The 22,065-nt window shown below is 38.5% G+C and overlaps 1 protein-coding gene across 4 annotated transcripts in view; it reads left to right on the plus strand.

Moving 5' to 3' along the window:
• The window catches only part of cfap92 (cilia and flagella associated protein 92 (putative)), a 92,558-nt gene that overhangs the window by 49,620 nt on the left and 20,873 nt on the right, over positions 1–22,065 (plus strand). For all 4 annotated transcript variants that reach the window (XM_087994262.1, XM_087994261.1, XM_087994260.1 and 1 more), the window contains 3 exons: positions 1,761–1,945; positions 18,254–19,158; positions 20,283–20,477. In XM_087994262.1, coding sequence (XP_087850388.1) covers positions 1,761–1,945; positions 18,254–19,158; positions 20,283–20,477 — 1,285 coding nt within the window. The remainder of the gene's footprint in view (positions 1–1,760; positions 1,946–18,253; positions 19,159–20,282; positions 20,478–22,065) is intronic.

Consider the following 22,065-nt stretch of genomic DNA (forward strand, 5'->3'; position numbering starts at 1 on the left):
ACAGCTGAGATTGGTTCTGAATCAGAAAAGAGCAAGTGAATTAGAAAAGACAGACGAGCAAATCAGAGAACAAGGTAACTCTGAAGAATTAGACTGCACTTATTTCAATGCAAGGGATCTTGCAAGTCAGGCTGATGGATTCAGGGCATGTATCGGAACATGGGACTGGGACATAATAGCTATTACAGAAATTTGGCTGAGGGAAGATCAGGACTATCAGCTCAATGTTCCAGATTTTCAATGCTATGGGAAGTGTTACAGAACAAGGTAAACCCTCCTGCTTAACTTAACCCAGCAACACAGAAAAGATTTCCCATGCAGTAATCTGAAAATTTGAGAGGCCAAGAACTAATTAAAGTAAAAATTAACAAATTTATGTCTTAAAGTGTAACAGAGAATAATTAACCAACAACTATTTACAGCTCCTTCCTCTAACATCTATCTTTTACCTTCCTCTTCTACAATACTAGTCTGATAAAACCCCTGATTAAGATTTACCAAAAATTCAAATTTCAAAATGAGCCAGCTATCGAATCTTCTCTTTGGGTCTTCCTCTGTCTCCTTTTCTTCTTCTTCAGAATTATGTTTCATCGGTCACTGATCGATAAAGGCACCTTTGAGAGATATTCTGCAGACAGCCTGTATGTGTGGTGGCTTGGCAATTCTCTCTCAACTGTTTAGTTTTTCCCGGTCTTCAATATACTAATTTCAAACTTGATTGGAGTTTAGTATTTTTCAGGGTATGATTTAAACTGATTGGCCTAATTTGAACTTGTTTTGTCGTCTCCAGACCACCAGCTACCCTAGCTGCTCGTTATATCTTATTCAGAACACTTAATACTGTCAGGTTATTCTGCTAGCTTTTAACTTTTAAATGTACAGTATATCCACATCTTCATAGGATAAAAATCAAGGCAAGAGAGGAGGGAGAGTGGCATTTTTGATTAAGGAAAACATTACCACTGTAATTAGGATATTTCTGAGGAATTAGATTAGATTACTTACAGATTAGATTACTTACAGTGTGGAAACAGGCCCTTCGGCCCAACAAGTCCACACCGACCCGCCGAAGCGTAACCCACCCAGACCCATTCCCCTACATTTATCCCTTCACCTAACACTATGGGCAATTTAGCATGGCCAATTCACCTAACCTGCACATTTTTGGTCTGTGGGAGGAAACCGGAGCACCCGGAGGAAACCCACGCAGACACGGGGAGAATGTGCAAACTCCACATAGTCAGTCACCTGAGGCGGGAATTGAACCCGGATCTCTGGTGCTGTGAGGCAGCAGTGCCACCGTGCCGCCCTGATATAACGAATAATAGGGTTGTAATAGTAGGGGATTTTAATTTTCCAAACATCGCCTGGGACGGCCATAATATTAAATGTTTGCATGGTGAGGAATTTGTTAAATGTGTTGAAGAAAATCTTCCTTATCAATGTATAAATATTCCTACTAGAGAGCAAAACTTGACCACTTCCTAGGAAATTAAGGCAGGGCAGGTGACTGAAATGTTAATAGAAAATTAAAGCAAGGAGAGGTAAAGGGAATAAAACCAGTCCTGAATTGTTCTAGCAAAGAACGAGCTGATACTGGATTGGTAAAATATCCTACTTCTTTATTGTAAGCTTTATACCTTTACTTAAATGAAAGTCTCACTATTCAACAACAGCAAGAGCTAAATGACTGTAATTCACTGCTTATCCTTCCATCCTACACTTGCTTTTGATAACAATTCTCCTCATTGCACCACCAGGACATAAATCAGTCACAAATAAAATGGATGACAGAATGTCTGGAATACGGGATGCTATTTTTACAATATCAGTGGATAATTCACTCATGTCTGAGGAAATGGAGAGGGAATTGAATCCAATGGTCATTCGTATTATTTCTGCCAGCTCAATGCCATCGACTCCTGTACCAATCCATGTGCTAGAGGTAAGCTTGACTGTTACTAGCTCTTTACAGACTGTTCACTTTTTAAAAAATTGAGCTTAAAGTAACAGTAGAAAGAAAGACACATTGGAATTTCACTGGATTTACTGTAACAAATTACTAAAAGCACCATAAACCAAACAACATCTTTGTAGGCAACTTATGGTTTAAAACATAGAACCATCTTATTCTTAGCCCAATCTAAAAAAAACTAAACCACAACTATAACTAACACTGCCCATTACGTAGACATTCAATTTATCTAGAATCAATCCACATTATTAATTCCTCAGGGTTTATTCCTGTTCTTTTGTTTTCTCAACAGAGTAACCTAAGAACATAACTTAACCTTACTTTGAAAAATAAGTTATTTCTTTTCCTGAAGACTCTTCTTTCCTGCTTCATTTTAAAACCCCAAGACTTTGTTTTTATAATCTGAACACGAGCGTTCACCCATATTCCTGCATGGTGAACCACAGAGACTTAATGGCTTGTAACTGCTACATCTCTCCCAGGTACAGGTAGTCTCAAATCACTATCTGTGATATTCAGTGATGCTGTGGGAATATTTGTAACCTGAACAATGCAAGTCTTCCTCTGTATCCTTCCCCAGCTGGTACATACTTCTGTCATTATGTATTGCATGTGGCTTGCATGGTGGGGGCTTGGTGTTGAATGTTAAGGTGTTAGATGGAGATGCTAATCAAGCAGGCTGTTTTGTCCTGGATGGTGTTGAGCATTTTGAGTATTGCTTGAGTTGCACCATCCAGTCACTGGAAAATTTTCCACCGCAAACCTGACTTTTGCCTTGTAGGCAGAAAGGTTGAGAATGCGAGGACACTGATTGGCAAAATAAGTAAGAGTGACATAAGAACAGTAGTGAATGGTCAGAGTGTAAACTGCACTAAGAGTGTGGTGGAGGCAAACTCAGTCATTAATTTCAAAAGGGAATTGCTTGTGCACCTGAAGAGAAACACTTTGTATTGCAATGGGAAGAGGGTGGGCTGAGTGGGACTAGCAGAGAGCTGGCACAGGAAGATAAGCTTTTTCTGGAGACTACATGTGAACGCAGGTCTAAAGTAGTATATTTGCAGCATTTTAAAGTGATACATATCATCTTTGTCATCATTATTATTGCATGATGTTGAGCTTCACAACATTGCTCCCCGGAATAAAAAATATAAATTAATGTACTTAGCCCCTCAAATAATAAACCATTCATGAAGTGTTTGAATGTTAAGTGAAATTTCTTGGAGAGTTTACATTAAAAGGATTAATGTCTATATGTTATGCAAAGAATGACCATATAGTGCCAGAAATTTCTGGACTCTAGTTGTGGATTTATGGAGTACTGACAATTTTGGCAAAGTTGGCATTTTTTCAGTAGAATTTAAGAAAGTTCTGCTTGTTTTACAAAGTAAACGTCTAAGTTAAACAATCAAAGTGTAAAAGATCTGACTAGTCATAAATGTTGATGTAAGACAGTATATCAAAATTATTTAGATGTCCAAATATTGCTTTCACCAATTTGGCTTTAACAGTTCCGCTTGCTGTAATCTACTTTAAATATTTAAGGCTAAGGTGTTCATTTTAAATTTAAAGTAAGACAGCAAGTACTTCCAATGGCATCATAACAACCAAGACCGAGAGCAAGATGAAATTGTTTTCTGTATGATTGAGATGCTGCACAAGTGCCTGCATTGAGGAACCACAATGTGCTGAGAGAACCAGAAGTCTATGCCACTGCTGGGACCTTCTAGAGTCAAGGATTGAGATGCCATCTTCGCTTACAAGCTGAGAGCATTTCAGGGGCTGTGGTGATTATCTCCAGTGATAACTGAGAATCCTAATGCCTTTGCTGCAAAATTCCTTGCACCAAGGGGTAAGAAATGAACAGGTGGCTCTCATGAAGATAGTGTTACTGACTTCCCGAATGCACTTAAGTTTTAAGGACTGTAAAACACTATAGAGGTTTACAATAGCTCCTGAATAAGGTCCGCTGGCAAACAAGTCAAGGAGATGGCCACATTGTTCTCATGACTACAGGTCCTCATCCATGAGCTGCCATAGGTGTTACACAATAGCTCAGGATATCCTGAATTTTACTCAAGTTCTCACTCATTTACACCTGAGCCTGTAGATCATGTTTCATAGAATGGCCTACCTTCATTTCACAAAAGAGCCTCCCTTTGATGTGGTGGCTCTTGTCCTGCTGCTTTCCCTTCTGCAGACTGTGCAGTAGCTGGTACCAGCTGTTGCCCCTGTTGTCAATGTTATCCTCTGTGGTAGTTCCTTCACAGCAGTATGATTGCAACACTGACTGTTAAGTTGACCTCAGCCATGCTTCATTCATTTTGAGGAGAAAGTGAGGTCTGCAGATGCTGGAGATCAGAGCTGAAAATGTGTTGCTGGCAAAGCGCAGCAGGTCAGGCAGCATCTAGGGAACAGGAGAATCGACCTTTCGGGCATAAGCAACAGTGCAGTTCGGGCACTATCTTCCTGAAGAAGGGCTTATGCCCGAAACGTCGATTCTCCTGTTCCCTAGATGCTGCCTGACCTGCTGTGCTTTTCCAGCAACACATTTTCAGCTTCATTCATTTTCAGCACATCTAGGAGTAAGTGTAAGGCTGGAGTCTTAGTAAAAGGATGTTTTTTAGCCTTGATATCCTTCCCCATGAAACTCCAGGTTATGTCCTCATAGAGATTTGTCTTGCCTCTGGCCAAGGCCTCAAGCAACACATGCTTCATGTGATTCTGCATTACCTTGGTTCTTCAAAGGGCAGCTCCTTACCATCAATATTCCAGAGCTTGAAATCATCAGACACTGCAGCGTTACCGTCCTGCCTGACAATACCTGTTTTCTCGTAGGTTAGTCATCTTGACCTCATGTAAGGTGGACTGAGGAAGTGTCAGTGTGGCCGTGACATGAAACAGCTGCCAAGGGGATTCCCTCCACCAAACCTACAATAGGAGTCTTCTCTTAGCACCCTTTGTCGTGTGTGTGGGTATGGCAGATTCTGTGTAATGGCTTGTAATCAAGAGACTGTGTGCCTTGGCCAACAGGGAAGATTAGTTTTTTTTTAGTCAATGTGCCTTGCTCCATTGTCTCTTGTTGAGCTGAGAAATCAGAGCTATCAATCAGGCCACAATGTACACTGTGTCTGCTTCCTGGAATTAGGCTAGAATCAGGTCTGTGAGGGCGCAGGTTTCTTTCAACGAGAGAAGCAGAATCTTCAGAGAGAAGACATATGCAAAAGCAACAGTGCAGTTCAGCAGCCTCCAAAACTCATGGGCAGAAGAAAGGTTGACCGGTGGCCTAGAAGTTAGAAAGAGTTCCAGAAATAGGAAGCTTTAAGTTATCAGAAAGGAAGCCTTTCTATAGTCTGTTGAATGCATGGACTTACACAACATGTGTTGAGGAGTAAGTGAACTGTGGTTAACAGTTTGTTTAAATGTCTCAAGAAGATACATTAACTAAGCAAGATAACATTGAGTAACTGCACAAGTTTTCCTAGAAAGCCATGCCGACAGAACAAAGCAATTTAAAGTGGAAACAGGGCACTGCTTCATTGAGATATCGGTATCTGTAAGGTTGTTCAGGGTAAAAGGGTTGTGCCTTTCTTTCTGATATTTGTCATAAGAGCATTGCAAGTAGTTTTTACATGGTGTAAATAGTTTTTTTTTATATTTGTGTGTAATATATTTTTATATTCTTTTGTGAAAAGTGTATTGGCAGCCTCTTGTGAAAATGTTCACTGAGCACCACGGTAAATAAATTGCAAAACTAAAATTATGGACTGTCAAGCCATGTTTTACTCTGAAATGACTTATCCAGTACTACCATCTGATGGGATCATAACAGCCTTGACTCTCTCTACCTCATCCTCGATATCCCTGGGATAGGGTCACAGGCTCTCCATTGATAACAAAAAGTGCAGATACTGTTCCTATGTAACTCACCTATGTACAAGATTGGACGCATTAATGAACAAAGAAAAATGGGGTCTAGGACCAACCATGAGTAGATGGATCCATGTGTAGTGGATCGGGAGAAAATAAGAATGAAGCGTATTTCAAAGGTCTCCTCATCATATTTCAAATCGTCAGGTATAATTTCCAAACCCGTCTCCTTCCCTCCTACTGCCCCAACATCATTACAAAGTGGCTAGCATTCAAGAGAACCTTGTTTAATGAGAATATGTACATAACTATTTTCATTGCAAACAATGTCAATAGAATAATTTGTATCATTATGGTGGAGTTTTGATGTCCGAAATGGAATTCAACAAACATGTTTTAGAATCTTTATTTTAAACTCTGCTATCCTGATCTGTTATGATATCTGTCACTGCTCTCCTCACCTCTCATCAAACCCTCTGGAATCCTAGAACAATACAGAACACAGTAAAGAAAAATGGGTGCTCTACTGTATGTAACTCTACCAGCCTCTACTGTCTGATCAACAATCCAATTTTAATAACTTGATATAGATGCAATAGAATTTGTGAACTAAATAAACCTCATTGTCAGTGCTATAAAGGTGTTTGATCAGAATACTAAGCATTTAACTTAGGTGAATTCATCCCTGTGTTAGTAACAAATTTGACTGTTGTTATGACCATGGCTAGAGGCAGGCACTATTTTGCTCTACTCTGTCTCCTCCATAGATCATAACATAAACCTAATATTTTTAATACAGTTTTCAATATAACCAGTCATACACTTTCTTTACATTGGACTTAAAAAAAGTCACCATCCAGGTTTCTTTAATAAACCCTTGACTATTAATTTATTATAAAATAAATATATTTGAGATGCAAAAAACTCAAGCTTATACGTTTATGATATAAAAATTTAAATGTTTATCCCTCTAAATAACCCAAAACGCAAACATATGCACATACCAGGTGAAGGAAAATAAAATGGATCTCCCTTGGCAGAAATTTATTTAACAAAACACTTTAGGCCAATAAATCTTGAGGGCAAAAATGATAAGGTGTGAACAGTTGAGATGGCTATCAGAATGGCACCTGGCATGCAGGTGTCAGTCAACTTACTTAGGCAGTTGTCTCTCGGATCTCCCCAATGTTCTACATTAGAAGAATCAGGCTTCACAATGGAATTTTCCAGAAATAGAAAAGCAGATATGAGGCGCTTTATTATTTCAGCAAGTGTCCCCTCCAACTGAAAATCCAAACAAGCTGAACAGCTATAAAACCCAGGCATCAAAACAGTCAGCTCTTACTACTGAGGTGAACTCGAACAATCAAGGCCAGCAATCATCTAGAACCTCATAAAAGCAAAGTTCCAGTATGCCTTTTCATTGCCCTTTTTTAAAAAAAATCTAAGTTTCTCCACAATGGTTCAAACTCAAGTGCACACAAATGATTAAGCATGAAACTGTGACAAGCTCTCACCATGAACCTATTGTATGAAATATACAAGTTTTAATGTACCAGGTAAGCATCATTTTTTTTTAAAATCCAGAAGGTAGATCCTTTGAAACTACATAAAAGGAATTCATTTTCTTGCAATTTTTATTGTTTTATCTGATGATTATAATGAACAGGTTTTTATATTTTGTTTACTGCCATGTCGGTCACTTAAAATATTCACAAGAGGCTACTTGTAACAAAAGAATATAAAAGAGTTTTTCATTCACAAGAGTGTTGCTGGTGGGCCAGCATTTATTGTCCATCCTTAGTTGCCCTATAAATATGGTGACGAATTGCCTTGGTGAACTGTCATGTGCTGTAGGTAGATGAATAATGCCTTTAGGGAGGGAGTTCCGGGGTTTTGACCTAATGTTGCTGAAGAAACAGTGATATATTTCCAAGTCAGGATGGTGTGTGTCTTAGAGGGGAACGACAACTGATGGTGCTTCATGTATCTGCTCCCCATGTCCCTCTAGATGAAGTAATCATGATTTGGAAAGTGCTTGATGATGTATTGAAACCCTGATGAACATCGGCAGTGCATCTTTTAGATGATACAGTCTGCTGCTGCTGAGCTTCAGTGGTGAAGGCAGTGGCTGTTGTAGATGTGGTGCCAGACAAGCGGGCTGCTTTGTCCTGAATGGTGTCAAGCTTCTCGAGTGATGTTGGAGCTGCACTCATCAGGGAAAGAGGGGAGTTTTCTATTGCACATTTGACTTGTGCCTTGTAGATGGTGGAAAAATATTGGGGATTCAGGAAGTGAGTTACTTGCTGCAGGATTCCTAGCCTCTGATCATATTCTTTTAGCCATGTTTTCATATGACGAGTCCAGTTTCATTTCTGGTAATGCCCAGGGTATTGATACCGGGGATTATATGATGGTATCATCATTGAATTATACACAAAATAAAAAAGAAACACTATAAATCCAGAACAAAAACCTTACAAACAATCAAACCTCAGTGAATGGTCACCCCAAGTTTAAGCAAGATTGGAGTGGTGCTGCAAAAGTGACAGCAGGTCAGGCAGCATCTGAGGAGCAGGAAAATTGACATTTCGGGTAAAAGCCCTTCAGGAAACTCCCAAGTTTAAACTCCTTGTTCAGCTGGAACAGCTATAATTGTTTTCTTTTTGGCAAATTTATGCAGTCACTCAATGCGTTTCTTTCTGTAGTTAGTATCTTTTCTTGAATAGCTTTTTAAAAAAACTAACTCTGCTGACTTACTACTTAACATGCTCCTTGTCCACATGTCGTCTTCAACCTTGTAGGGTGTCTTCCTCTCTGACATCTCGCTGATCTTGTGTTTCTTCCAGCTTTTCTCTTATTAACTCCTAAGCCACCTAGGATTTATCAGCCAACACAGCTTGGAAACTGTAAATAACAGCACCTCTGTTGTTAAGATGTCTTCTTTCTGAATGAACCTGCACACTGCTTGATTTCTTCTGAATTTTTTTGACTTTGACTGTTACTGGACACCAGTCATTAGACAGCAACAGTATATTTTCCACTTTCCTGTCATGTATTTTGTAATACAATGAACTGTGCCCTTCAAGGGATTAATTACATCCTTTCAATTTATTTTAGCAATGCAAGTCTCCAGGTATCCTAGATGACTCCAGGATCAAACCTTAAATGAAATTTAACAAAAATGCCTTTCCCTCCTTAACCCACAAAACTGAAGAAAGCAACTGAATTGCAAATCTCTCCTCTTACAAATCACCTCACCCTTTAAATGTAATCCAGTTTATGGAGCTGGACTGCTTCTCATCTTTCCTACAGGAAGCCAATGTTTCAAATGAGTTAATGAGCATGTTTTTCTCAGGGTGATGTGTCTTCCTTTTCACTTTTATCAACACATATAATACCAATGTATGCTACAACGCTGCCTTCTATCAAATGTCAAATCCTTAGCTTGAGCCGAGAGACAATCAACTGAAACTCTCACTTTAGAAAACGTTTCTTTGATTTCGATGTCTCACCTCAGTTATGTGGAACAAAACATCTGACCTGGAGATACTCTTGCAGATTTGAGTTAAGTTCAGCTACTCAAATTTTCCACACCCAGAACTACACATTACAGCCCCTTGTGCTGCCATTCTTACGATCACTTGTTATAATTGGTATTTTTATTTGCCTAAATCTATGATCAATTACTTTGCTTTACAGATAGCCCTGAATTCTCATTCTACCCAAGTTTCTACTTTTTAATATTCTGTTCTCACCTCACATTCTTGTACTACTGATGCACACTCATCATTTTATGTTGCTAACAAATTAGGTCACAAACCAATTTTAGCTGCTAAGCAACCCAATTACATTGTAGATTAACTAACACTCATTGAGTGATGAATAATTATTTGCTGTCTGTTAACTACCAATTCACAATTTAAAATATGAATTTCTTTTGGAAAGTGAGCAAACACACATAAATGACATGCAGTGAGATTTAACCCTTCATAATTGAGTGAGTGGACAATTAGAATTGAAATTATTCAGATTGGAGCAAAAGCAGTTGCAAGGACTTTGACCCTCAGACTGCAGGCTCCTTTATGCATGACACACAATAATTGAATTGGTGAAATCTTGAAGAAAATTAAATAACCAAAACCAGATGCAGTAAATTAGAAAGACATGATGGATCAACTGGCCCCTCCTTCTCTAATTTTATTTGGTGATTATTTCTATGTAAGTTAATGTACATTTTGCTAATGAGAAAAAATACATAAAATTTGGGTAATTTATTTCTACTTTTTCTGCAAGACTTTGTTCATATATGATTAAATAGAATAGACTTCTAGTCCCAATATACAGTGAGGAAACTTTACATGAAATATTTCTTCCCCAATTTACAGTGTAGCCAATTTTTTATCGTACAAAACATTTCAATCATAATTATTATGTGAAAGAGACATTTTAACCTCTTGATTTATCTAATTTATTAAATAGCAATGTAACAGGAAATCCAGGCATGTGGACAACCCAAATATTCATTCAAAAGCTAAAGCAGGGATTCTTTATTCCTCTGGCATCAGATTGGTATAATCATTAAAAAGCAATTAAGGCCAAAACCAGGAAGATAGAATATTTACATTTGGTCAAGCTTATGATCGTACATTTTGGCTGTGGAATTCTTTGTCTCTGTCACTTACTCATTTGTTCTGCCCCCAGCATGACAAAGACACGATTTCCTTGAGGGAGTATTTTCAGAGAATACCCATTGGTATTCTTCCTCACTGACATCGCCTCCTGCTGGTGGCTCCCCTGCAGCATAAATTACTTTTTTCTCCTCTTTCAGGAACATATTCTCTTATTAAATGAATAAACATAGTTTTTTTTGTTGATTTCTGCTTTGTTTGTCAAATAATCTATAAACTGGATGATATCTGCCATTACTGTCTGCTCAGAATATCTCCTAGGCTGCAATTCTGCTCGAAATATAACACAGAGATCCAAATATGATGAGACTTACACTTGCTAACATTTACTCAGCAATGTTCCCAGGATTTTCCAAAGAGTCCTCATATGGTTATTCATGCCTAATTTCTGGCCCATTCAAGGCCTGGTGCTGGGAGCTCTGCAAATGTTGAGAGGGAATACGCTTGGCTCATTTCAACAATTTCTGTCTTTGAGGAGCAACAGCTGAGTTTAAAAGAAAAAAAACTGCTAAAAGGCTATAATTATTTTAGAAATATATGTCAGACTGGAAAGTACCACATAAAAGCCAGTTGCCACTAAATCAAAGGTGGACTATTGGGCAGGTATTAGAGCACCTAGAATGTCCATGACTGCTGGTGGCATGCAACAGTTTCAGATGAGTTTGGAGTGATGATGTTTGCCTTGTCTAGCATTTGAACGCACCTTCCCTAATAGACAATACAACAGAAAGCTTTGTGCAAATAATCACAGCTAGGTGGTACAATACCTGCATTATATTTCATGAATTGAATGGCATGTTTATGTTGTAATATTCTAATATTAAGAATACTGACAGTTGTGTTGTACCATTCACAACCTCAATGCATCCTAAAGTGCTTAGGATCAAAGAATCACAGAACATATACAGTATAGAAGGATGATGTGGAGAAGCTGGTGTTGGACTGGGGTGAATAAAGTTAAAAATCACACAACACTAGGTTATATTCCAACAGATTTATTTGGAAGCACTAGTTTTTAGAGAGCTGCTGCTTCTTCAGGTAGCTGTGGAGCAGGACCATAAGATACAGAACTTACAGCAAAAGGTTAGAGTCTTGCAACTGAAACCTAGATTGCTGTTAAGTCCTTCATCCTTTAGAATGAGTTGTGGGTTTTGGTTCATTAATACATACATCCCAGAACTTCTTTTAAGTCACATTCTCAAGATAACTTAAGGTTTTATTTAAAAAAAAGACACCTCAGCTCAGAGGTTAGTGTCTGTCTGTACCTTTTGCCTAATAGCAAAGAAGGAGGCCATTGAGCCCATGATGTCCATGCTTGCACTTCGTAAAAGTAGTTCCACTCCTGTGTTTCCTCTTTTGTGTATTCAACTTCTTTTACATTTGAAGTGTAGTGTCCATTAAAAAATGTAGGAAATATTGCAGGCATTTTTTTACACAACAAGGTCCCTCAATTAACAATAAGACAATGACCACTTCATCTATTTTTTGTGTTGGTTGAGAGATAAATATTGGTCAGCATACTCCAGTGTCCTTCTTCAAAACAGTGCTGTAGAATATTTTACATCCACCTGAGAGGCTAGACAGAACCTTAGTAGGATGTCTCCTCTGAAAGATTGTATCTCTGTGTATCATTCCCGAGATGACTAGTTTGCAATACAGTGTGACACCGACAGCGTGCATTCAATTCCTGCACCAGCTGAGGTTACCATGAAGGACTTTGCTTCTCCAAATCTCCACTCACCTGAAGCATGGTGATGCTCAGTTTAAATACCACTAATCATCTCTATCTAATGAGAGAGCAGCCCTATAGTCTGCTAGGAGTACGCTGGCTTTGTGTTTCGTGGGAAAGAAAATAAGTGTTCAAAGTTTGTGAGAAGATTTGTAGCTCGGGTGCTCGTTGTTGTGGTTGTATTCGCCGAGCTGGGAATTTGTGTTGCAGACGTTTCGTCCCCTGTCTAGGTGACATCCTCAGTGCTTGGGAGCCTCCTGTGAAGCGCTTCTGTGATCTTTCCTCTGGCATTTGTAGTGGTTTGAATCTGCCGCTTCTGGTTGTCAGTTCCAGCTGTCCATTGCAGTGGTCGGTATATTGGGTCCAGATTGATGTGCTTATTGATTGAATCTGTGGATGTGTGCCATGCCTCTAGGAATTCCCTGGCTGTTCTCTGTTTGGCTTGTTCTATAATAGTAGTGTTGTCCCAGTCGAATTCATGTTGCTTGTCATCTGTGTGTTTGGCTACTAGGGATAGCTGGTCGTGTCGTTTCGTGGCTAATTGGTGTTCATGGATGCGTACAGGTCCTGTTTGTCTAATCTCTCTCTCCATAGGATAGTCTTGCCTTTGTGGCAATAAGTCTGGTGAACCTCTATTATACTCTTTCTTGATGATGATGGTATGTTTACTGAATTAAGGAGACCAAGACATTCACGGTACTCAGGTATGGTGTACCAAGCTTCTATATAAATAAAACAAGACTTCATTACTCCTATACTTAAATCCTCTTACAATAAACCTAACATTCTTTTACCCTTCTTAACAGCTCACTGCATCATTATTTTAGCCCTCAGAGATATATTAGTAAAGGCATCCTAGTCTATTTGCACATCTACAGTTTCTGACCTCTTACTATTTAAGAAGTGCTCTGTACATCTGTTTTTCTTATCAAAGTGGATAATCTCATATTTTTCCATATCATACTCCATCTGCACGTTCTTGACCAAACACTGAACCACTCCAAATCCTCCTGAAAATGTTTTACATCATCCTCCCAACAAACAATGCTGCTTAACTTTGTATAATTTTACACTTGGTCCGTGTGTCCAAGTGTATATGAACTGCAAGGGCCCATATTCTGACCCATGTAGTACCCAACTAGTTCTGATTCTTGAGCTTTGGTGAGAGGTGTGTGCAGTGGCATAGTTTGAGTGAGTGGTGGTCCTGTGAATATGAGGGAGCAGAAATGTTGGGAATTATCCATGTGGGGCACGTAAGATCATTCAGCTTTCTTGCACTGCTATGTGTTACATTTCACCCAATCACCTGCACAGATACAGGGTGTTTTCTCAGTGGCTGAGTGTGATATCATGGACAGCTTTAGTGGTCAGCAGGAAAATTGATAGCCCTTCTTTCCACCTTATCATCAACTAGCACATCTCCCGGCCATGAATAACGAAGCAGGGTTCTCATAATTTTGGTGAGTCATTGGAGTGTGAAGGGCATTTGTTGGCTTTCAGCAGCTGAAGCAATGTGGAGCTGGGGTTAAAGTATGGGGCAGCAGTGTGAACATTGCAACGTCCCAGCAGCAGAGAGCACTTCTGGCTCTGCTACTGTGTGATTCCACAAGATATGTGCTGACGAGGTCACTTACATAACTAATGAGCTGAACAGCAAAGAACATCATGATAAAGGTCAATAATGGGCCATGGTGGATCAGCTGCCATAAAATCTCAGTTGTCAAACACTTGCTAAAGAAATGAAAAAATTCAGCCCATGGTGACTGTCCAATAATGGTATCTGCTTTTCTCTTTGGCAGATCTTCAAAATTTGTCTCAAAGAAGTTTCCAAACCATAGGGTATGGGAAGTAGTGTGAGTGATGATTTGCCCTAAATAAACACGTGAGAATTACCAGTGGAGCCTCACACACACACACACACACACACACACACACACACACACACACACACACACACAGGTGCTGCAGTATAAGAAAGTCTCATGTTTGAACCCACATAAATTTCTAGACATGAATCTTGAGAAAGGAATAAAAAAGTTTATTTAGGAATACAAATGCCCTTTGGAAACAATGTTAATTTTTAAAAATATTATGATCATTTCAGGAAGACGAATAGGCTCTCATTTTTGTTTCTGTGTTTGACCACAATGTTTTTTGTTATGTATAAGGCTATTGTTGTCAATTTGTTGTGTACTTAACTGGTTATGTACTGTGCTCATAAAGGACTAGTCAGAAGGTTTCCTGCAACTTTACAAAAAAAATTTTATTACACTAAAATTGACCAGGGTAAAAATATTAAAATGTAGCTCCAATTTACACGCACACAAGCACTCAAACATCGTACACACAAATGCAGACTACAGATGGTGGGAAAAGGTATATTTTTGGCTAAATAAGAGTTTGCAAAAAGGTAAAAGTTCACAGTTTGTAGTTTGCTTCTTTGTTCGCCTGCAGGTAAAATCTAATGTTCTTTACGTGCTGAGGCAGTTTGAAACTGTAGCTGCTATTTTCTTTGCAGATGATGCTGTGAAATTGAAATCTTTCATTAAAGGTTCTCTATCGACTTCAGAATGAAGACACTAAAATATGTAGACATGGGCCAAACTTTTAGCTAGAGAGAGAGAGAAAAGTAGGCAGAAACTTTAACTCCCCCCAACTGCTATTTCTTCTCTTTGATAAAACACATGCTTAGATGCACAAAAAGGGTTGGCTCTCTCCCTCGCTCTCTTCTCCCCTCTCCAGCTGCCAGTAATTCAAAGAATTATTCCATATTCCAATTATTATTGATTAAATCCAATCTTAGAGATATTTGTTATTGTTAACAATTGAATACAGTAGGTGCCTCAATGGATATTTTATTGATAATGTAGACAGAAGGTCACTTACAATCCCCAGGAGAGCCATCGTCTTTGGTGAGTTTCACAGACTTGCTATCTCGACTCAATAGGGTCAGCATGCAGGAGTTTCAGGGATTTGGATTCAACAAAAACTGTCTTTTAAAATGAGTTGAACCATTGAGTTAAAAATTAGTATTTGATATAAACATGTCTTCACATTTGGGTTCATTTATGTTCCATATATGGACAAGTTTGTACTGTATTTGGAAATACAATACAATTTTGCTTGTTAGGATCACAGCTTACTGCACCAAGGAATATAAATACACATAACCTTCAGGAAACCAACAGCAGCAAAGAGTAAGGAAAATGCGTCCACAAATCTCCTTTTGCTTAAAAGCTGCTACTCTAATATAGGAAGATAATTCCACACAAGAGCCAGCATTCAACACTGAAAGCTTGTTGATAATTAAAAGCAGTGCAGGGATGTCGCCAATGTCAAATAAAATATCATTGAAAAACATTATTGCTGGGAGTTTCTTCATTTTTCCTTAATTAACCTCGCTGTCCCTGCCGCTGTCAAATCATGTACCAACCAGCCACTATAGTATTAACAAGCCAGCTTCTCAGTCTGACAAGTGCCTCACCAGGGATGTCTTCATCCTGCCTGAAGCCAACAGCTACTGGGAGCTCGAGAGAGTTGTTGGGAGGCCATCTTTACCAACACTAAGGAGAAGCTAAGCATTTTTTCTGCAGGGGATAGCGAGGAATGAGGTGTAACTGGGAATAGGTTCGGGAGCTTTGCAGCAAAGGCAGAGGTAGGTTTCAATGGCAGCCCCCCCACCTCCACCCCAAAACCCAAAGTGTGTCCCTAATTACCTTCAGATTGAGGCAAATCAAGGTCACCCTACCACCCCCCAGCTGGGTTTCCCCATAGGAAATTGGCCACTTTTCTCATCTGCTGGGAAGGCAGGCATCTGGACGTTGAGGGGAATGAAACCCTTAATGGTTATTAGTGAGCGCTTACGGACTTTAATTGGTGGCAGATCGCCTGTGGACCTTGCTGAGATTACAGAGATAGTGAGAAAAGGGAGGTATCTCTCTAGCGTGAAGTTTGTTATTTTCCCTTTCAGCCTCCTCCCCACTAGAAAGGGAACATTCCTGCCCTGTGCATCTGGCATGATCCAAGGATTGCATAACCATCATATATTCAAACTGAACATGTCACAACCCAAAGTACTGAGCATCCTGCTTCAAGGCACAGTGGCTTAGCAGTGCTGTCTCACAACGCCAGGGATCCAGGTTAGTTTCCAGCCTTGGGCAACAGTCTGTTTGGAGTTTGCACATTTTCCCCGTATCTGCGTGGGTTTCCTTCCACAATCCAAAGATGTGCAGGTTAGATGAATTGGCCATGCTAACTTGCCCATAGTGTTCAGGGATATGTAGGTTAGGTGCATTAGTCGAGGGAAATGTAGAGGAATAGGGTAGTGGACTGGGTCTGGGTGGGTAGCTGATCGGAAGGTTGGTGTGGACTTGTTGGGCCTAATGGCCTGTTTCCACACTGTGGGGATTCTATTCTACAACATTGGAGAAAAAATAGTTCCTAGTACATTAAAACCTTATCTCCTATATTACCACATATTGAATATGAAACTGCAATATTTTGATTTACAGTTTTGACTTAAAGCTCTTCCTTGCTTGTGGAGAAGAAATTTAATAGCTTCACAGAAAAGAGATAAAAATTTGCTGTCTAATCAACTGCTTCTTAGGACCAAAAGATATGACTGTGATTTGTGCTGGAGCTGTATGATTTGAGGATTTGCTGATGTGGACGATCTTACAGCAGCCTAGGTATTGATCCTTGAATTGAAAATACTAGTTTCACGCTCCATACCTGTTACTGTACAATCTCCACTTTTGGCAACAGATGCAGTGTCCGTTATTAGCAATGAAATTTTAATAGAAGGGAAACACAACAAAAAAAAGTTTGTGACGTGTTTTAAAGTTTCCATTAAATGGCAACAGTAGCAGGCAGTACTAAATTTACTGCAACTGCATAGTATATATGAATAATAGGCTGCAGACCATTTAAGAGCTTTACCACTAGGGATTCCCTTAGGCCTACTCTAGAGAGATCAAGGGAATGCCCAGCACAATGTTCTCTAGACTTTATTGATAAAACATTTAAACTCGGGCTTTTCTTTAAAGAGGCCATAGCTAATCCTGCTAAACTACTTACCAGAAAATTTAACTTAGAACTAAATTTGCATGAGTTTAGTACAATTGATCTTAGGTCCTAGGAAACCATAAAATCTGTTGGACTTCTGCCTCACTGGCAGAGACTGAAAAATATACACTGTTAGGCATTTAGAGTGACTTTCCTCATCAATATTAATAATGCACTCTTGGGTTGTTCATTTCAACATTCATTCTTAAATGCTACCCTATAGATAGCAAGAATGGTGAAAACTAATTTCATTCTTATTTAATCTTGTTTCTTGTACTGAGAATAAACCGGATAATAAGCTTGTGGCAAGGTAACTCCAGAAATATTTACACAGTGTAAATGGTTTAAAATTATAGCCTGATAAAATGGAAACTTCTCCCAGAAGGTGGTGCTGGATAATGTGAGAGTGTAAAATCAGATCACTAAGTTCATCTATTAAAGAAGAGATAATTGTGTTAAGATAAAAAGGTCAATTACTTACAATTTCTATTTATGTCAATGGAATAATCTAGATTGACATAAAATTTTAAAATTGGATGTAGATAAATTCATTTTAAAAAGTGAGGATTGGTAGGAATTTGAAATGTTTGATTTGGTATTTTGGGGTTTTGTAAATAGGCAGAATACTAGTTATCTTGTACTTGAAGGTAAATTTATGAAATGAATTTTCCCAAATTAAAAAAGATAAAGGAAATCGTAAAACTAGTTCAGTACAAAGTAATTACACATTCAGAACAACAGATCTAATATTTTAAGGATTTCATTATTCTAGCATAGTTAGTATTTTTAAAAGTCTTTTTGTAGCTATGGGTGCTTTACTTGTGATTTTATACCAGCATCTACATATATATCTTCTAAAGATTTAAATCTTAACAGTAGTATGAGAAATACAATCTCTAATTTTCTAATTTTATTTTTTTTTCCAAGGAAAAATGTGGCCCTGTGTACTGTCAGTATCAATTCTATGACATGCCCTGTCATCGGACAAAAGCTAGAGGGCATGGGTCAGAGATTTCTTTTAAGGATGTGAATGTGATTCTAACAGGGACCTTCAAACCAGATAAACTCAAAGAGTATCTACTTGGCCCTCCACTAGAGATAGAGATTCATGACCGTGACAGAAGATTGGTGCTCCAGTCCGAACCACCAGCATTGTTTGGAACTGAGGCAGAAGATATTAAACTGAGCAATGTCAGTCTTGCTAGCAGTAAGCGAACTGTCCATGATCCTTTCACAACTACAAATAAATCTTGGGATCCTTATGGCATTGCGAAGCTGGCCTTCTCTGACCTTGTATATGGTGAAAAGTGCTTGAATCTTGCTGTATCTATACAAAACAGTGCTACACCAGATCCAACCGGTTACAAAACAGATGGATTGGATGGACGTATTATAAATGTTTCAGGAGCTATTGATGTTCCAGATGAATGCCCGTTACCTAAAGGAGATTATTTGGAATCAAACTCTGTGCTTAATATAAGAATTGAATTAGCTTATCCATTAATGGGAACCACAGATGTACCACTTGAAACTGGGGAGTGCCAATTTGGTCGCATTATTTACATTTTTGACTATAAAAATACAAAATTTCTTAATGAATTGCTGGGAACAATTAATTCAGTTAATTGTGCAGCACTTTGCCTGGATACTTTCTCAAATGATGGAAGTGAAGCAGTTGATACAGTACTTAAAGTGGAGCCTGAACTAAAAGAGAGCTCCATACAGGATATTTTGACAGGTTTTCACCTAATGGATGGAAAAATGCATCTCTTTGTTTTGGAGGGACTGAGAAATGAAGGGCTCAGGAAATTGTGGAAAAATGTACCAATCAGGTGAGATGATCCAGTGCAACAAAATGATATTTTACAAAAACAAAGTAACTAAAAATGTCTGCTTAAACTATATGGCAAATTGGCTGCTGACAAAGTGAAATTAAATCAGGAAAGAGACAAAGGTTGAAACACTAATGCATCTTAAACAAACTTTTCAAAAAACAGTAAAATGCCATAATTATGGTACCAAGCTACAGGAGCATTCCCAGACACAGCATTCCCAACTTTCTATGGTATTTGTCAATGAATATCTAATAGCTAGTGTGACATTTCACTTTCTGATTTTCTGTAGAATGTCAATTCACTATTCTTAATTATCACCAAAAAAGGAAAGGGAGGGGCTGACAATTTGCTTAACATTTGGATTATGGTCAAACAGGATTGGTTGGTGTTGATAAGATGAAAAAGATAGTGTACAACATCCTCTGAATTAAGAGAGACCTCCATGTTCTGAGGTGTAAAGCAATCTTTTCATAAAGTAAATTGAGTTTACTGCTCTTTAACAGTGAGGAAAAGCCTGATCCATATTAAAGCAACAATACCCAGAAAATTACAGTCGTGGACAACTCTTCAAAAGTGAGCACGTAGCAATAAATATAAGAGAATTCTGAGAAAAAGTTGTAATTTTACAAAACCTTTAGTATCAGTAGTCTGAGACACACTCACCGTGAATAACAGCCTTTTATCCACCATGCTTAGTGGAAATGAAAATGGATCCCTGTATAAAGCAGGATGTCAATAAGTACATTTTACCAGGATCAATTTCACACTTTTTAAAAGAAAAACAAATTATATGTCACAGATTATAAATGATAAATGACTTATGTATACCGGATCAAAGAAAGTTTTCCCAAAGTATACCACTATTGATAGTGAATAGTAATAAAGTAAGAAATTAAGTATGAAATATACTTATTTGTATAAAATTGTATACTGATAATCTGACATCCACATACATTACCATTTACAAAATATTACCTCCAGTTGTGAGAGTGATTAAATTTCTCAATGAAATTTCCACCATCATGGTGATGGAAGGAACCAACCAAATTACTTATGCGGCCCCTCTGCCTAAGAATCCATTTGTAAGAAATAATCTTTCTCTTATATTTATACTTTTTTAGATCTGTGGCTCCTGAAGAAGAAAGGATTAAGATTCTATACAATAGTAACTTCAGTTTTCATCAGAGATTGTATGCAAACATGGACGATAATGTTTATCATCTTCATCTCCGCGAGCCAGTGCATGATATTATAAAGCAACCTTTGCTGTATATTAGGGATATGACTCCCCAGGATTGCTTTCAGGCATTGTGTAGGTGAGATCTTGGTTTAGAGGATTCCAGTAATTGAAAAGTTGCATTTAATGTGTAATCTGAATGAGATCATCAACATTTTATATTTTCTTTCTTTCGTAAGGACTTCATTCTTGGACAGTATGTGATAGCACTTCTGGCTATTAAAAAAATTTTTAAAAAGGAAAACAAAAATGTCTTCATTTTTGTCCACTCTTAAACTATCTCTCTGCAATGTAGCTGTTAACCTGCAAGAGAAATTGGAGATAATAACTTCTTGGAATATTATTACTTCATCCAGCTTTGAAATTTTATTTTGTGTGTTAATGTGAGATGGGAGTTGCTGACTGGGCCAACATTTATTGCCCATCCCTAATTGCTCTTGAGATGATGTAGTGAAATGTTCAGAGGTCATTGCAGGATTTTGACTGAGTTACAGCGAAGGAACGGCAACATATTTCCAAGTCAGGATAGCGTGTGAGTTGAAGGGGGACTTGCAAATAGTAGTGTTGCCATGTGCAAGAAAGGCCTCAGGCATCTTATCTACTAACTTGGAGGAGTGGTGAGAAGAATGAGAATGAGGGTGAGAGAGTTTGTGCCTCCCCCTCTTCTCTTTCCTTTCCCCTTCACCCCCCCCCCCCCCACCCATGCTCATGGCCCTCTCCGCACCAATAACAATTACAACCTCCCAATCCCATGCTATTCACAATAGCACCCCATCCCACACATTTCTCCAGCATGTACTGTTTAAACCCAAACCTAAATGATGCTGTTATGAAGGTGTAAGGGGTCCTGTACCTTTGAGAATTAAAAGCCAGCACAACTACCTGACAGCACCAAGTACTCTGAACACGATATAACATAACATTTTGGTCCATCAGCTAAGGTTGCCTGGAGACAAAAACAAATTCAAATTAGACCAATCAGTTTAAATTGTACCCCCAAAAAACAAACTCCAATCAAGTTTGACTTGAGCATATTGACAATCTTAAAAGCCAGTGACACAATCCGATGCTTTGGCGGTATAAAACTGGGAAAAATTGAGCAGTTGGGAGAGAAAGACCAAAAATGACTAACAGATGTAGGCTGCTAGTCAGAAGTCTCTGAGAGGTCCCTGACTAGAGGAGTTTGCACAGAGAAAAACACAGACCTGGAGAGCAACTGTACAGAGGAAGACATAATGAGGAGATTCGACCGCTGGCTGGTTTTGAAATTAGAATTTTTCAGTAAATCTTAATCGGGGGTTTTTATTGGATTATAATTATAGAAGGGAAAGTAAGGAAGAGGAAGGAGCTGTAAATAGTTGTTAGTTAATTATTCTCTGCTAAACGTCAAGAAATAAAGTTGTTCATTTTTACTTTAAATAGTTTTTGGCTTCTCGGATTTTCACAGATTACTGCACGGGATAAATCTTTTCTGTGTTGCTGGTTTAAATTAAGCAGGAGGGTTTACCCAGTGTCGTAACAATGCACAGCATACATACACAATGGTGACATGACTAACATTTAATGTCTGTTGGGTAATGCCTCATGTAGCTAAAGAGCAGAAGTTATTGTATTGCTAAATCACAGGCACACATATGGTCCAAAACCAATAATTTGGGTTGGTTAAA

This window comes from Chiloscyllium plagiosum, unplaced genomic scaffold (assembly GCF_037043375.1).
Source record: "Chiloscyllium plagiosum isolate Xiang-an unplaced genomic scaffold, Cpla_swu_hap1 HiC_scaffold_14, whole genome shotgun sequence".
Classification (NCBI taxonomy): domain Eukaryota; kingdom Metazoa; phylum Chordata; class Chondrichthyes; order Orectolobiformes; family Hemiscylliidae; genus Chiloscyllium; species Chiloscyllium plagiosum.